At 34.2% G+C, this 18,148-nt stretch overlaps 1 protein-coding gene across 13 annotated transcripts in view; it reads right to left on the reverse strand.

The window, feature by feature from the left end:
* The window catches only part of Slc4a10 (solute carrier family 4 member 10), a 274,758-nt gene that overhangs the window by 185,866 nt on the left and 70,744 nt on the right, over positions 1-18,148 (reverse strand). For 6 of the 13 annotated variants that reach the window (XM_042699498.1, XM_042699492.1, XM_042699496.1 and 3 more), the window contains exon 1: positions 11,635-11,829. The exons of the other annotated variants lie outside the window; for them this stretch is intronic. In XM_042699498.1, coding sequence (XP_042555432.1) covers positions 11,635-11,715 — 81 coding nt within the window. In that variant the 5' untranslated portion in view covers positions 11,716-11,829. Of the gene's footprint in view, positions 1-11,634; positions 11,830-18,148 lie in introns of those variants that run through there. 13 annotated transcript variants of the gene reach the window in all.

An 18,148-nucleotide genomic window follows, 5' to 3' on the forward strand; every position in this document is an offset into this window, starting at 1 on the left:
AATAGATGAGGGGATTCTACACAGATGGTACAGCATGTGAAAAAGCACGGTGGTACCAGTGACTCTGAAGGATAGGAATACCCTCTCTTTTCAATATGACAGTTTTTTTTCTTTAATTATCTCAAATAATTACACCATCCAGGTGGAGAAAACATGAATACTATCACTTTTGCTATAATTTTTTGTGCAAAGAAGTTATGATATATTCAAGCCAATGGCACAGATAGGGATACAACTCAATTTTTTATTGTTATTGTAAAGGTGGTACACAGAGGGGTTACAGTTACATAAGTCAGGTAATAAGTACATTTCTTTTTGAACAGTGTCACCCTTCCCTTGCTTTCTCTCTATCACTGAAGTTTGATGTTTTAATTGGCATGTAAGTGGTCAAATCTTTAGATGATTCTCACTCGAAATTATAAAATGATTCCTCACCTATTTTTCCCAGGGTTGGATATAATTGCAACAATAATTATTAGCATTCACTGTAGGGTTTATATTTACTGCACACAGTACTAGATAATACAAAGTATGTATAATACCATTAAAAATCTTCTAAACAGGTATGTGCTCTGAGACTTACAGAGGCTTAGAAACTTTTTCTGGATCACTGAGCCATATGGGTACTGATTTGTTTGGTGTTATTCAAATAGCAGACTGCATCTGGTAGAGGAGGATTACAAGTAACAACCACAATTTGCTCAGCACCTTGCTCAGTGGGAATTTGCGAATGGATTTACTTTTGATAGCTCTAGTAGGAGGGAAACTGAGGAAAAGAAATATAATGAAATCAATGAGTATCAAGTCTTCCATCGGTTTTCTAGGCAATTTCTGATTACTTGAATGTTTCTGATCTCACTGTGGTGCTTGGCATTTGATACCTTACACATGAAGATCTAATTCAGATGCATGTTACCTGAAGCAATATAGCAACACAAGGATTAAGAGCAACAGCTCTAGATCCCAGCTTCCTGGATATAATCCTGCTACAATCCATAGCATATAAACAAAGTACTTAACTTCTTTTTTGTATACTATATATAAAGTAGAATGTGTATAAATGTGTGCACACATACTAAATTTGTATATATATTTATAGTCAACTTTTAGTATATGTATGCATATATATGTATACATATACTTTTAGCTTTCTCCTCAGCTTTACCTAGCTTAGCAGGAATTATAGTTATAGCTTAGATTTATCAAGCTGGACTCTTCATTGAGCATGCTATGTATTGCTTCGATGATTAATTCATTGGATTCTAATTACTACTGTAATAATTACCATATTGGCATCTCCATTTTATAGATGATAACACTGAGGGAAGAGGTTAACTTACTTTTCTAAGATAAAATTTTCTTTTCTTTTTTTTTTTTTTTTTGGGTCCGGTTGTGGGGCCTGAACTCTGGGCCTGGGCACTGTCCCTCAGCTCTTCAGCTCAAGGCTAGCGCTCTACCACTTGAGCCACAGCGCCACTTCCGGCTTTTTTTCCTTTTTGCTTATGTGGTGCTGGGGAATCGAACCCAGGGTCTCAGGCATGCAAGGCAGGCACTCTACCACTGAGCCACTTTCCCAGCCCTAAGATAAAATTTTCTTAAGATTCAAATAAAATGAGTAAAGGTAAGTGATTCAAACACAAGAGTGTAGCTCTGGAAACCTATCTTTTCTGTGCTGTATTTCTCCCTCTACACTATACAAAAGAGTCCATGTGTTCTTACAAGCTTGAATTGATCTTATAAAGAAGAAAGAAATAAGAAGAGGTGAGGGAGGCAAGAAGAAGCAATAATGGTGTGTATTTATATGAGGTATAATTTGCAATATACTTCTCTGGAACCAGTCAGTCTCTTTCACCTTTTATAAAGAAGAATTTTACGAAGGATTCTTCCATTATTTTTAATTATTTTTCCTGTCAATGTTCCTACATTGTTTGTTTAAAGAGTTGAGATAAATAAAGGGTCTTTTCTTTCTAAATGTCTTTTACTTGTCTTTGAGAGTGAAAAAAATAATGTTTAAACATGTAAAGGTGTCTAAGCTCAATGACTTCCAAGGTATCTTCCAGAAAAGGGTTTTGTGAATCTAAGGCAAGTACTAAAAATGTTAGTACCCCTCCCTGTGTACAGCTTTTCCCCAAGCAATGTGAATTCAGAGGGATTAATAAGAACAATCACAAGAGTTTGTGAAAAAATAGAACTTTCAAACAATACCGAATTCTATAGGAAGAGACAGTACTTTCTATTATACACATCTGCTATTGTTCTAAAAATAGATTCAAAGAACACCTGTCTGGTTTCATTGCACCCTTGTGCAATTGGCAGAAATTTCACTTCTGATATACTTTATATGGACTTAGTATTAAGAATATTAGATTCTAATTTTGTCACAATCCCCATCTACAGATGACACTTTCTTGGTTCTTTTTCTTTTTTTTTTTTTTTTGGGGGGGGGGGGGTCCGGCCTTGGAGCCTGAACTCTGGGCCTGGGCGCTGTCCCTCAGCTCTTCAGCTCAAGGCTAGCACTCTACCACTACAGCACTTCCGGCTTTTTTCTTTTTGCTTATGTGGTGCTGAGGAATCGAACCCAGGGCCTTTGGCATGCAAGACAAGCGCTCTACCACTGAGCCACCTTCCCAGCCCAGGAAATTGTCTCTTGTACTTTATTCAGTTGTTGTTATTGTTGCTGTTGTTTTTCTAAATACCTGGGCAATACTGAAAGCTCTCTGGTCTATGGCCTAGAATCCTTAATGGTGATACTAAAAATATTAGCAATAACAGTTTACTTTATCTTTTCTAAATGTAAAAAGCAAAGCTAAAACACCCAGTGGCTTCCATAATTAGAGATAGCAATTTCTATTTCCATTTTTCTCTAAGACGAAGTCCTTTTTATCCAAATATTCACCATAGTGACATGAGTATTCATTGTATTAAAATGATCCCACTAGATTGTCCTTGGTCTAGGAAATGTCAAAAACAAAGCCAAAGCTAAATCAGATTACTTTGCAATAAAATAGAGTTTACATCAGGGAGAAGCAGGAGGTCTCTTAGGATCTGAAATCTAGGACTGTTGATCTTGCTTGTGGATAGACTAAGTCATGCCCTCATGACATTTTGATAGAGAAATTTATTAAAAAGCCTTCATTTTGCATCTACCCCCTACCATGTCTACTAAATCTACTCAGGAATTTAATTTTCATTTCCAAAGTCTCAAGCAGGCTAGAGCTCTTAAAATGAGTTCAAAATATAGAAACTGGCCTTTTGTTTTTTGTTTTATTTTTCCTTAGGAATAAGTTGATCAGCAAGGACATTTTCTCAGATTGGAAGTCATAATCTAACATTCATTACTACACTATCTGACCCCAATAAACCTTTTCTATGATAGGCTGAGAGATCTTTAGGCAGTGGCCAAAGTGGGTTGTTCTGTACAACCCAAGTAGGTCATTTGCCTTCCACTTGGTCCACTTCAATATGTGGTATCCCCTCTCAGGATTATCTGCAACATCTACCTCTTCTACACCCACCTAATGGCTCATCACATGCTCCTCTTCTCTGCCTACTTTCCATCTCTTTACAATCATTATGACACTTACAACTTTCCACATTCTCTTACAGTTTCTTGTATTAAGTAATTATACTCACTACCAGAGATCCCCTGAAGTCAAGGGCTTATTTGTTTGTTATATTTTTGCCCAGAACTGTGCTCACTGCAATGTTGGAAGATTCTGTATGTTTATTTGCTTGTTTTCACAATTTGTTACCTGGAATTCAAGTAACCTCATGCTAATTTTGGGGAAATAACTGCACATTGAGAAAGTCTACTCAACAACAACAAAAAAGAAACAAAGCTGAAATTGAGAGATGTCACACAAAATACAACACCTAAGTTTCATCCAAATAGTTAATTAATTACATGTACTTAGGAGTTCTTTGGCAACTTTAAGCAACTAGATGTTTTACAGAAATAATCACCAGAAATTCAAAATGTACTTTGTCAAATAGGAACTTTATTTAATTCAGTTATATACTATTATATTTATAACATTTCACTTTAGCCTTTTATTTAGAATAAAAGTACTAAGTAGGGGCTGGGAAGGTGGCTCAGTGGTAGAGCGCTTGCCTTGCATGCATGAGGCCCTGGGTTCAATTCCTCAGCACCACATAAGCAAAAAGAAAAAAGCCAGAAGTGGCGCTGTGGCTCAAGTGGTAGAGTGCTAGCCTTGAGCTGATGAGCTGAGGGAAAGTGCCCAGTCCCAGAATTCAGGCCCCAGGACTGGACCAAAAAAAAAAAAAAGTACTAAATAAAATTAGTAAAACACATTATACTTTATTCGCAGTGAATTTTTGTCCTAGGCAATTTTTACAAAAATGAAAATAACTCACATTAAGTCTCATCTATGTAAACTTGTCCCAATTATTATATATAGGCCTTGGCTTTAGTCCTTCATTCTGACCTTAATTTGTAACCAAGAAGAATCTAAAATTGCTGTTAAATATATTTAAAGCCTACTAATCCCTCTGTAACAAATGAGAGTTGGAATATTATAGTCAAGTTAAAGATCAATAATCATGGAATCCTAGTAGAGTAGTAGTTTACTACATTAACAGTGGATACTTTCCAAAACCCCAAATAGATCCTTAAAAACACAGCTAGTATTAAATCCTACATGTGCTAATGTATTTTTGTATATGCATACCTATGTTTTAGAGCTGATTTTATAAATATGGCATGAGGAGAGAATAAGAGCAATAACTAATAATAAAATGAAGCTATTAAGACAATATGCTACAATAAATGATATTCACTAGTTACAAATTATTTGTTCATAGAACTTTTTATTAAATATTTCAGAATACAGTGGACAGAAACTAAAACAACTAATTATTGCTACAGTGGCCTGCTGAGAGCCACTCTGGATCTTAGAATATATAACCATTTGTCAACAACTAATGTTGGCAATAATGTGCTTGTTAACATGCCATAGATCATTACAAATCTTTATATACAACAGATTTAATCTTCACAACTCTTTGATATAGGTATCATTAACACCCATTCCTAAGTGACAATTGAAAAAAAAAACAAGTTCACACAGTAATACTGCAAAGTCTGAAACGAGGGAATATTGGAGCCCAATACTGAACCACTACACTTGCAGCCTCTTACTGAAGTCAGCTATTACAACCAGAAGCTTATTACAAATCAACTCTCTTTTGTTCTAGTACAAGAAAGAAGATTCCTTGCAGACCTTAATGGAGTAGCATGCCCAATTTGGGAAAACAAGGGTTTTGCATTTGCTCTCCCTGCTTTCGTGCTCATACTCGTATGAAAGAGAACAGAGTAATGCCCAACTGTCCACCAGCCAGTAGTGAGGGCATATTTTCACCTAATCCTCTTTTTCAAAGCCTGTGGTGACCTATTCCTCAGCAAATTTTGTCACTTGATAAATCATACAAATTTTAGTATGATAAACACCTTATTCAAAGGACTCCCAAAGAAGCCTGTCTTTATTTTCAAACTGTTATCCTCATAAGTAACAATTTTCCTTCTATAATTGTCATATTTACTTACTTAATTACCTTAGCCTTAAATTGGGATGGATTGGTCACAATCCTATTTTAGGGTGATTCTTGGGATTTCTGATATTGCCTCCTGCCAATGAGAAAGATCTATCTCACTCTTATTTTTTAATCTTTTAAAGCCCATAGAGTAATTTTATTGATTCATAGTTTATAGTGCTATGCATAACAAAATTATGCATTAAAAGAATTCAATACACTTGTTAAAAAATTATAAAACATGAGATTATATAGTTCAAGTTAACCTTTTATTTTTCTTATGCTGACTATTGTGTGCAGAAAGATTAGTTATAAATTATCCTAGAATTCATCAACTTACAGATTAACTTAAAATTGGTTGTCCTATCCTAAAACTCGTACAGAAACTCAAAAGACCTTCAAACCCCCAAAGTAATCCTGAGTAAAAAGACTAAGGCTAGATACATCACAATACCTGACTACAAACTGTACTACATATCAATGGTATCAAAAACATCATGGAACTAGCACAAAAACAGAGAGGTAAAGTAAAGATCCAGAAGTACAGCAAATCAAAGACATGATAAATGGGACTGCATTGAATTAAAAACTCTTATGCAGGTCAAGGACATAACCAACAAGCTAAGAGAACAGCCCACACAATGAGAGAGGATTTTTACCATCTACACATCAACTGCATAATATCCACAATATAGAGAGAACTTGAAAACTTAAACCCTCAAAAAAACCCACCAACTCAATTAATAAATGGGCTAATGAACTAAAAAAAATGTCTTCCCAGAAGAAGTAAAAGTTGCTAATAGAGACATGAAGAAATACTCAATGTTTCTGGACATAAAGGAAAAGTAAATTAAAACAACATTGGTATTCCACCCCACCCCACCCCAGTTATAATGTCCATTATCAAGAAAATAAACAATAATCAATGCTGGTGGCAATGTGGTCAAAAGGGAACCCAAATACACTGTTGATGGGAATGTAAACTTGTTCAGCCACTCTAGAAACTGTGTGGAGAGCTTCACAAAATTAAGCAAAGAAAGACCCTGTATTTAGCAATTTCACTTCTGGGCATTTACCCCCAAAATTACAAACCACAATACAGTAAAGCACAACCATGGCTATTGAAGCATTATTCACCATAAACAAGGTATGAAATCAAATCAGATGCCCCTCAATGGATGAAGGAATCAAGAAAATGTAGTATGTATACATAATGGAATTTTACTCATTCATTAGAAAAAAATATTGTACCATTTGTAAAGAAATGGAAAAAAATTGCTAAGTAAGTCTGGTCCAGAGAGACAAAAAATGCAGCTTTTTCTTTATATGTGAAAGCTAGATTTAGTTTATTAGCATATAAGCAAATTTGTTGGATAGTGTGCAAATGTATACAAATATATTAACTGAAATATAGTAGATTCAAGGAAGAACTCAAATAGTTTCTTAGAAAGGCAAAATCAAAGTTCAAAAAAATGAAACACCTGGAAGAAGATACATGAAAAGGGTGGGGTGAGATCAAGGAGAAAGACTCAAGAATCCAGTGTATATCCTCCAAAATTAAGAAGAGAGAAGGAAGGAGTGGGCAGAGTGAGAATGTTGAAATGGGTGATATTGATCGAGATATATTATATTCATAGACTGCTTTGTTAAATGGCAACTCATTTGTACAACTACTTAAAGATAATAGTGAAAGCAAAAAAATGAACATGTGGACCAATGAAATAGAAGATTCAAAAAGAAGCTTACAAAGGTACAGCCATATGATTCTTTTGTTGTTGTTGTTGGTCATGGGTCTTGAACTCTGGGCCTGGCACTTTCCCTCAGCTCTTCAGCTCATAGTGCTCTACCACTTGAGCCACAGGTCCATTTCTGGTTTTCTAAGTGGCGATAAGAGTCTCATAGAGTTCCCTGCCTGAGCTGGCTCTGAACCACGATCCTCAGATCTCAGCCTCCTGAGTAGCTAGGATTACAGGGGTGAGCCACCAGTGCCTGGCCATATGATTCTCAATATTCTTTGTGTGTGTGTGTGAAAATACAGTACAGAGGGGTTACAATTACATGAGCAAGGTAATGAGTATATTTCTTATCAAGCATCGTTGCCTCCTCCTTTGTTTCCCCTTCCCATCCCTTCCCATCTCCCCTCCCCGACCCCCCTTCTGTACCAAAGTTGTAAAGTTCATTTTTTGAAATAACATCTTGTACATCTCATTGTTGCAATGGGTTCACCCATATCCCTATTTAAATGATTTGTTTTTTCCCTTCCACTCCACAAATTATACCAACATCAAACAGTGAAAATAGAGGTTATACCATGGGGGAGGGACATACATAAACAACAAAAAAATCATCTTATACATATGTTAGAAACAATCGCAAGAAAGAAAAAACATTTGAATACTTATCTTGGGGTTCATTTCACCTAACATCACCTTACCTGACCTTTTCTGCTTGACTCATACATATACTAGATATTGCAAATAAGGGAAATCATGGGACCTATGTTTCTTTGGGCCTGGCTTACTTCACTTAATATAATTTTTTCCAAGTCTTTCCATTTCCTAACAAATGGGGCAATGTCATTCTTTCTGATAAAAGTGTCCAAACATACATTTATGAAAAGGAAGTCTATATACCAAGGGGTACCAGGAAACTTGATACCCATATGGTGAGGAATGAAATTAGATACCTATCTCTTACTCTGTACAAAATCAAATTTTTCCATATAAAACCCAAAACTTAGAAACTACCAGAAGAAACAGTTCAAGTCTTCTGCACTGGGCTCTAATAGTTCAAGAAAAACAATAAATAATTGACAAATGGGATTATATTTAAAAATTTTTGCACAGCAAAAGAAACAATCAACAGAGTGAAGAGATAGTCTGTAAAATAAGATAAAAATTTTTGTCAGCTATCCATTCCACAGGGAATTAATATCCAGAATATATAAATGACTAAAAATAATCGTAAATACAAAAGAGCAAATAATACAACAAATGGGCAAATGAACTGGGCAGACAATTTTCAAATAAATATGATTTCTAGTAAATATACACAAAAAAGACTATACTTTCAGGGATCATTTCTATAGTTCATAAATACACAAAAAATGTTCAACATCTTTAGCTATCAGGGAAATGCAAATAAAAACTATGTTGAAAGCTGGGTTCGATTGCTCAGGGCTGTAATCCTAGTTACTCAGAAGCAGAGACCTGAGGGCTGCAGCTCAAAGCTAACCTAGTCAGGAAAGTCCATGAGACTTCTTATCTCCAATAAACTTCCAAAGAAACAGAAGTGGAACTGTGGCTAAAGTAGTAGAATGTTAGACATTAGCAAAAGAAGCTCAAAGACAACATATCAGTCCTGAGTTCAAGCTCCCAACACACACACACACACACACACACACACACACACATGAATCAGTGAACTTATTGTTACATATATCTTCATATCCATATTTACTGCTGCACTTATTCACCATAACCAAATGATGAATGGATAAAGAAAATATATACAATGAAGTTTTATTCTTCCATAACGAATTGTCTGTGGAAAGCTGGACAGAAGTGGAGATCATCATGATAAATGAAATAAACCAGTGGCACAATGACAAGTCTCATCACGTATTTTCTCTCACATGTGAAATCTTGGGGAAGTAGAGTGAATTGGAAGTGAAAGGGGGACTATTGAGGATATATAAAGGGAAGAAGAGAGATTGAAAGAAAGTAAGAATGAATAAGGGTGAAATGACCAAAGTACATAACATTAGAATTTCAAGATGAAACATCCTAGTTTGTGTAATTAAAAAAATGATAATAGGGCTGGGAAGGTGGCTCAGTGTAGAGTACTTGCCTTGCATGAATGAAGCCCTGGTTTCGAGTCCTTCGCACCACATAAGCAGAAAAGGCCAGAAGTGGTGCTATGGCTCAAGTGGTAGAGCACTAGCCTTGTGCTGAAGAGCTGAGGGACAGTGCCCAGGCCCAGAGTTCAGGCCCCATGACCAACAAAAAAATAAATTAAATAAATAATAATAATAACAACAACAACAACAACAACGATTTACCCATTGTAAGAACTCCCTTTTCAAAGACAAAAGGAAATTGAAGCATACAACTTTTGAAAAAAAAAATTCAAAGACTGACTAGTTTTTTTCTGTATATTTTCTCATAATCTCCTTAAAAAGAAATGGCTCTTTTCCCTGTATTTCTCAAACAGCAAATGCAGCTTCATGCAAATAATCCACTTCCTTGCATTCAATGAACAAAGAATTACCCAGACATTTGCTCATAAACAGTACACACAAGGGCAAAATTTTTTAAGATTGCCATTTGTTATCAGGCAGAATTACTATCAATTCACCATTCAAAAGGTCAAAAACAATGTGCTACATACGAAGAAAGGTTAACATTATTTTTAAATGTCTGCTACATTCTAACCAATCTTTACTCAATATATTTTGACATAGTAACAGATAATTTTCCCTGGTTTATAAAAGAAATGACAAGTCTAAGACTGTAATTTCTTTCATTTTCCAAAATTATTGAGATATACTCATTTAAGTACCACCAAATGAACGTGACCAAAATTTTTGATGGTTTGGTTCCTTTGATAGATCATAAATACAACAGAATTAGTCACATGTTCTGAAAACAGTGAATAGAAGGATCCCAAAGCAATGCCAAGAAACAGAATGTACTCACAGTGATTAATACATGCAAATACTGGAAATAAATTCTAACAGATTAAACAGATTTTGTAGCAACTAGAAGGTATATTCACATCATTCCAAAATTAATCAAGCTTAAGAATATGGCAATTTTCCCTACTAAGAAGACTATAAGCTGGTTAAGCAGCTTGAATAACCTATAAATTATATTCAATATCAGTAGGTAAATTTTTTCAATGTGTTTTTAATTAAGAAAGAGAAACTTAGCTCAACTGAATCAATTCACTGTTTCAGACTTTGTTATATATTAAATGTAACTACATAAATGAAGCCCTAAATGATCATGCTACAGAATCATGAAGATAACACCATTATTCCAGGGAAAAATGCTTCCACATTTTTTGATCATTTAATATAACAGATCTGATAAGTTCTCTAAAATTGTGGGGGGACATGTAGAACATAAAAAATTAATAAAATGCACTTGTTTTCAGATTTAAGTGCAAAACTTAGGTAGCATCTTACCAGAAGTTAAATGCATTTGTGACTTGAGAAATAAAAGTACTTTAAAATAATTGACAAATTGATACATAAATCCATGGTTGTCGGCTTCTCAACAATTTCTCTTTGTAGTCAACATGCTTAATGAAATCAAGTCTGCTCAACTTGAAAATGAAAGTAAGCAAATGCCAAATCTCTCTGGGTCCCTCCACCAAAAGAAAAAAATGTTTACTAAGTTCAAATTTCAAAATCTTTCTGTGTAAAATAAATTTATACTCAGCTATCAGCAAGGACTTGGCAAAGATCTACATAAAAGTATCAACAGCATGAGTATTTTATCTGAAAAAAGATTAAATCCAGTGCCTTTTGAAACACTGTAGCCATTGCAATATAAATTTCAGGAAATTATCCTGCAACCGAGATTCTGATAAACATTATTCTCCTCATCAAACTTATTGCTCTGTGGTGCACTGCAGTGCTAGCAGCAATGCTTAAGAGAAACTAGATAACAATTTTGTAATGTATCATATCTTTAAGCAGATAGTTATGATACTTTTATGCTGTTCTGATCAATTTATCCTACTTTTATTACTTAAAGCATTATATGGAGTCTCATTTAATTTTGAAAAAAAATACAGAGCCCAAACCTTATTCCTAATCATATAAAGAATCTCTTCCTTTTGTCCCCACAGAAAAGGCCAAGGTAAACATACACACACACACACACACACACACACACAAACATCTTTAAAATTCAAATTGTTTAGCTGTTATCCATTACTATAAATACTACTTGCTTAGATAGTAAACGGAAAATCTGAAAATAGACCATTTCATTGCCTTCACGCATTCTAAATGACTGCAAGAGGAAGCAATAACTCTCCATTCTAGTAATATCATCACAATTCACAAGGTCATACCTGATGACTTACAGACTGCAAAGGCTCACAGGTTCCAGACTGCATGACCTTTCTATTCCCAGAAACCCATAAAGACTGCATTTTCTGCCTTACAAAAGATAATCACAGCCATCTCTCTCTCAGCATCTTCAGGGCTAGTGAAGAAAATACCAAGTAGCAGATCTGTCCCATCAGTATCTGTTTAAGCTATCATCATTTGTCCTCTCTCCTGTGCAGTTACAAACACTCGGGACTAAGAGAGGCTGACACAGTTGTATATGCTGATGCTGCTTATGCTGTCTGAAAACAGTAAGCTTCTGCGTGGAGCAGTTCTGCATCATCCAAACAAGGAACCAGCCACATCCTTCAGGTTTTCCACTTCTGCTACTATACAGATTTCACTTGCCCAGAGAAGTTTAATTTTTTTGTCAGTCCTTTTAAAATAAGTGAAGCTCTATTTAACTAAGGATCCAATATGTCTGTTATAAATATCATGTTAAAATGTCAATTCTTAAGTATTAGGCAGCTTTCTTCCTACATGAATAGGGTTAGTTTAATAAATTAACAATTTAAGTTGTGCTCCATTTTAAAGGAATCTGTTCTCTGAATCACGTGTATTATCACTTGTTGTCCAATTCATCAGGATTAGAAATGCCTAAAAGTAAGAAATGTTTTATTCTGGCCATCTTTGTGAGTAATGATAAATAGATAAACAGACCCACCAACACCAAATAAAAATGTTTATTGTGCTTTTAGTTAAGGGTTTAACATGCAAAAGTTAATGCATTATTATCAAATTCTAAGATTGAGTAGTTAAATTTAGGAATAAAATCTACATAAAAGTTATTGGCATTAATATTACAAATTGTCAATATTCTACTCATTGTGTTTTGGTAATTGTTTCTTCTACCATAACATAGCAGATTCTGGAAATTCAAACATTAGTAAGGTAACTTGATAACAAAGAACCTGTATCTTCTAAAATTATTATCAGAAATTTTTTCTCTTTCCATGTGATAAAGGGTTGTTTTTTGAAATAAAGAAAATAAAAGCTAAGATTTTAATCAAATGAACTAAATTTAAACTTAGGACACAAAGTATATTTTACCCTAAAATAATTATCACATTATGTACAGCCTTAATCAATGATACTACAAACAAGCAACAGAACTGTGAAGAAGCTAATTGAAATTTAGTAGCTAATATTGTATATAAAACTATTTTAGACAAAAACAGTTTCCCTTCTCCCATTCACAAGTCATGAAACATATAATAGCATTCAGATAAGTTCTAAGAGGACAGGAAATTGGGATTCTCTAATGGTCTTCTCGACACTATCTTTTTAAACAAATTACTGCCACGAACTACACAAGTTCAAATGCAGGGCTTGAAATTTTGACAGTTAATATAAATATATACATATATACATAGTTAATATAAATAGATGATAAATCACAGGGAGAAAAATGTGGTTTATCAACATATCTTTTTATTGTAATCAAAATAAGTATTCATTTTGGAAGAGATGTCCTTATCAATGTCTATATATCCATTTATAGTATTTCTTTGTAAAAAGAAACTTACTATCTTCTACATATTAGGTACTACACATGTACTGGAGATTCCTTAATAAACATCCCCAAAACCTGCTTTCACAAAAAGTAGATGAGTATATTTGGTTGTGATAGATGAAGTAAGTAGAGCTACATACCAAATAGCAGGACAGTGAATAGCTCCTTATACTGAACTGTTAGAACTGAGAAAAGACTTCTTTAAAAGCCACACTTAAGGAATAGTACACACAACAGGGTTACGCTATAAAGTGTAAGAACAGATAGAAGATGAGAAGCCAAGATCCAGTCATGCGATGCCTCAGGAACCACTAAAAGAGTTTGGGCTTTAGTCTAAAAGTAATGAAAAAATCATCATTATAATCAGTATTACAGTTCTAGTATCTTGACTGAAGTATGGACAATCAATTGAATAAGAAAAAAGTGGAGGAAGAGAGACAAATTATGTATGGTACAATTTTGGTCAGAGAATGATGAAGGCCTGAACCAAAGTAGTGGCAAGTAGATATGGAAAGGAATGACTGATTTCAGATCTATGTCTTAATGAATAGGAATAGAATTTCAGGGCTTATAGGAGATATAAGGGAAAGAGAAATATCAAGGTTTACTTCTAATCTCTTACCTTATCATGAATCTCATAACCAACCTCTCCAATGTGTACATCTTAAAGTTATTCAGTGAATAATAAATGGAAAATAAGAAAGTTGAGCATTTTCAGATATTTCATCAGAGCACTTACACAAATTGTTTTTACCATTCTCTTAGTAATGTTAACAGTATACGTTATCTGGTTTTCTGGCCAACATTCTAAGTTAATATTTGTGATAAAAACACCAAAGCTTGAATGCATAGAAGCTCTTAATCTGTTAACTAATGAATAAAAGTTCCCCTCAACCAAAAAATAATTCATTTATAGTCCATTACTACATCTTTTTAATAGTGATTCAACATGACTAGCCAATTAAAATAAATGAAAGCTGTTTTCAGATAATGATTACTCTATTAAACAAGTATTTACTCATGTAACATGAGCTCAAAGCATTATTACTAAAGGATGCTCTTCATAGCAAAGCAGAGTGCCTTCATGCTTTCTCTAAGAAAGCTGTTTAACAAATATTCAATGTAAGGGTATATAAAGTAGCCAAAGGTTTGCAAAAAAATATATTTGAACTGAGTGAACAAAGAATCTAAAGTTCAATCAGAGTGATACAACAAAATACTCTGAATGTGGGCTGCTTTTAACACTAGAAATTTATTTCTCAATACTCTGGTGGCTAGAAGTCCAAAATCAATCAACCAGAAGATATAGTGTCTGGTGAAAGTTTTCCTCTTGCTGTAACTTCACATGGCAGGACAAAGGAATAAGAAAATTCTCTTTCAGAAAGGTATTCATACAATTTTAGAGGTAGAGCCATTGAATCTGTCATTCAAAATCATGCTGTTGATTTTCAACATACAATTTAAGAATGGAGATACAAAGATTCAGACCATAGAAGCACACAAAGTGAAAACTGAAGGTAACTTCATCTTTTTATTGATCTGCTGAATGTGAGAACATCCCAAATACTGAAAAACAAACATTTTAAAAGAGCAAAAGCACTTTCAATACACCAGTAACAAACACGTTGATTTTAAAAAAGGATAAATTCAAAAATTAAAAAATAACAAAGGAAGTGAAATACATATACAACTAAAACTATAAAATATCAAAGAAAGAAACTGAACATATTAGAAGATGGATAAGTCTCCCATGTGGTGGAATTAATATTAAATGAGTATCGAGAATAAACTACAAAGTAAAAGCAATCCTCACCAAATTCCACGGTGAATAGAAAAAAATAATTATAAAATTCATAAGAAATAATAGATACCCTAAGCAATTCTGAGGAAGAAGAGTTATGCTGACTTCCAATGGTGACTTACACTATAAAACCACAATAACTAAAGCAGCATGGAACTGGCACAAACCAGGTAGGTAGGCCAAAATAGAAGACACAAAAATAAATGCACACAGCTATAAGTCACAAAATTTTTCCCAAAAAAGTTCCAAAAATGTTGTAGAAAAGACAGTTTCTTCAACAAATAATGTTGGGAAAAGTGGATATTCAGAAGACTGAAAATAAATCCCTATCTCTTGTGCTGTGAAAAAAAAAATCAGTGAAATGAACTCAAGACCTTAAAATTTAGACCAGATACATTGAAAATACTACACTCCAAGATGTAATATGGGCAATCACTTTTTAAATAGGATTCCCATTACTTAACAAATTAGATCAAGCCTCGAAAAATGAAATTTAAAGGCTTCTATCACGAGACAGTCACCAGAACTAAGTGACACCCAACAGAATGGGAGACAATTATTGGCAGCTATTCATCAGACAAAAGATTAATAATGAGCTCAAGAAATCAAAAACAAAAAGAACAAATAATTCAGCTTAAAAATGGACGAAATCATTTGACAGCTCTCAAGAGAGTAAATATAAAAGTCCAATACATATGCTGGGAATGTGGCTTAGTGATAGAGTACTTGCCTAGCATCCATGAAGCCCTGGGTTTAATTCCTCAGTTCATAAATAGAAAAAGCCAGAAGCGGCACTGTGATTCAAGTAGTAGAGTGCTAGCCTTGAGCAAAAAGAAGCTCAGGGACAGTGCCCAGGCCCTGCATTTACACCCCAGGACTGGCAGAAAAAATCAGCACCCTTATCCATAAATAAAATTCAAATTAAAGTGACACTGAGGTTGCAACTCAACTCAGGCTATCATAAAGAGGACAAACAAGGAAGCATGGGAAAAGGAATTCCTATATACTGTTACTGGGATGTAAACTAATGAAGTCACAATAGAAATCAGTTTAGAAGTTGTAGTTCCTCCAAAAACTAAAAATAGAACTACTATATTATCCTGCTAGACCACTGTTGGGTATATATGCAATGAAATATATGTCAGTATAAAATACACATTGATGTACATCCATATTTGTAACAGCACCATTCAACAACATCAGGGAAGGGATTACTATCCAAAATATTTAACAAATTTTATCTGTATGTATAGTATATATGTGCACTATACACATATAAATACATAAATTATGTATTATATATAATTGATGTTATAATGTAATATAATGTGTTATATATGATTATATAAAATAATTTTATTAATTTATAAATATTCCATTGTAATTGATATTAACATACAATGAATTATAATTTATAATAGTTTATATTACAATAATAAATTATAAAATTAATTATATAAGTTAGATAAGAGAATACACAGTGAAATATTCAGCTGTAAAGAACAAAATGATGTCATTTGTATGGAAATGGCTGGAACTGGAGATTCATTGAAACAGGCAGTCTCATAAAGACAAATATTACACACTTTCTCTCATATGTGGAAACCAGATCTACAATCTGTTAGGCGCTAATGGCTGATGCCTGTAATCCTAGCTACTCAGGTGATTGAGATCAAATATCTCAGTTTGAAGCCAGCCTGGACAGGAAATTCTGTTACTTTATTACCACTAAACTATCAAAAAAGCTGGAAGCAGAGCTGTGGCCCAAGAGGTAGCCTTTGTCAAAAGAAGCTCAGGGATAGCACCGAGACCCAGAGTTCAAACCCCAGGACCAACACACACAAACACACACACACACACACACACACACACACACACACACAGAAAGAGAGAGAGAGAGAGACAGAGAAAGAGAGAGAGAAAGAGAAAGAGAGAGACTATAAAAAATAATTTGAAGGACGAAAATAATGTAGGCATTATAACTAAAAGATTGATAGATAGCAAAGTAAAATGTATATCATGGTAGTGGCTGGGCTCTGAAATATCCTCCCAAAGCTGTGTTCATGTGTAGCTATGCTCAAAGGTGGAATTTGGGACAAATTATTGGATTGTTGGAGTTCTGACCCCATCAATAGGCTAATCCAGTGACAGGTTCATAATTATATGGTCTACTGAGCAGAAGGTGATAGAATCAGATTTGTGCAGCATTGGAAAGCTGATTAACACAATCATAATAAAAGCATTAAATGAAAAATAAGATCTCAATAGATTTAAGGGGTGAATATATTTTAACTGTAGAATATACTCTGAAAAAATAGACAACATATTTTTGTTTACAATATGGTCGCCTAATTGCATGAAACAGCAGACCTTCTGCATGGCAAAGGACATTGCAAGCAAGACCAATAGAAAGCCCATGGACTTGGGGAAGATCTTCACTAGCCAAACAGACAAGGGCCTCATTTCTAAAATATACTTAGAACTCAAAAGACTAAATCCTCCAACAACAAATCCTCAAAGTGGGCTGAAGACTTAAAGACTTAAAGAGAGACTTCTCTAAAGAGGAAATGAGAATGGCAAATAGACATATGAAGAAATGCTCAATATCTCTACCCATAAAAGAAATTCAAATCAAAAGAACATTGAAATCCCCCCTCCCAATTAGAATGACTATAACCAAGAAATCTAATAACATCAGATGCTGGAGGGGATGTGGCCAAAATTGAACCCTATTGCATTGTTGGTGGGAGTGTAAACTTGTTCAACCACTCTGGAAAGAAGTATGGAGATTCCTCAAAAGACTCCACGTAGAGCTCCCCTATAACCCAGCAATTCCACTTTTGGGCATTTACCCAAATGACCATAAACAAGGCTATACTAAAGCTACCAGCACAATTATGTTTATCACAGCACTGTTCACCATAGCTAAGATATGGAACCAACCCAGATGAATGGATCGAGAAAATGTAGCATATATATATATGTACAAATATATATATAATATATATACAATATATACATACACACTATAGATACACTATATATACTATATATATATATATCCAATAGAATTCTATGCCTCCATCAGAAAAAATGAGACGGCCCCATTTGTTAGGAAATGGAAAGTCTTGGAAGAAATTAAGTAAGCCAGACCCAAAGAAAC

This window comes from Dipodomys spectabilis, unplaced genomic scaffold, assembly GCF_019054845.1.
Source record: "Dipodomys spectabilis isolate Male_0828 unplaced genomic scaffold, ASM1905484v1 ptg000256l, whole genome shotgun sequence".
Classification (NCBI taxonomy): Eukaryota; Metazoa; Chordata; class Mammalia; order Rodentia; family Heteromyidae; genus Dipodomys; species Dipodomys spectabilis.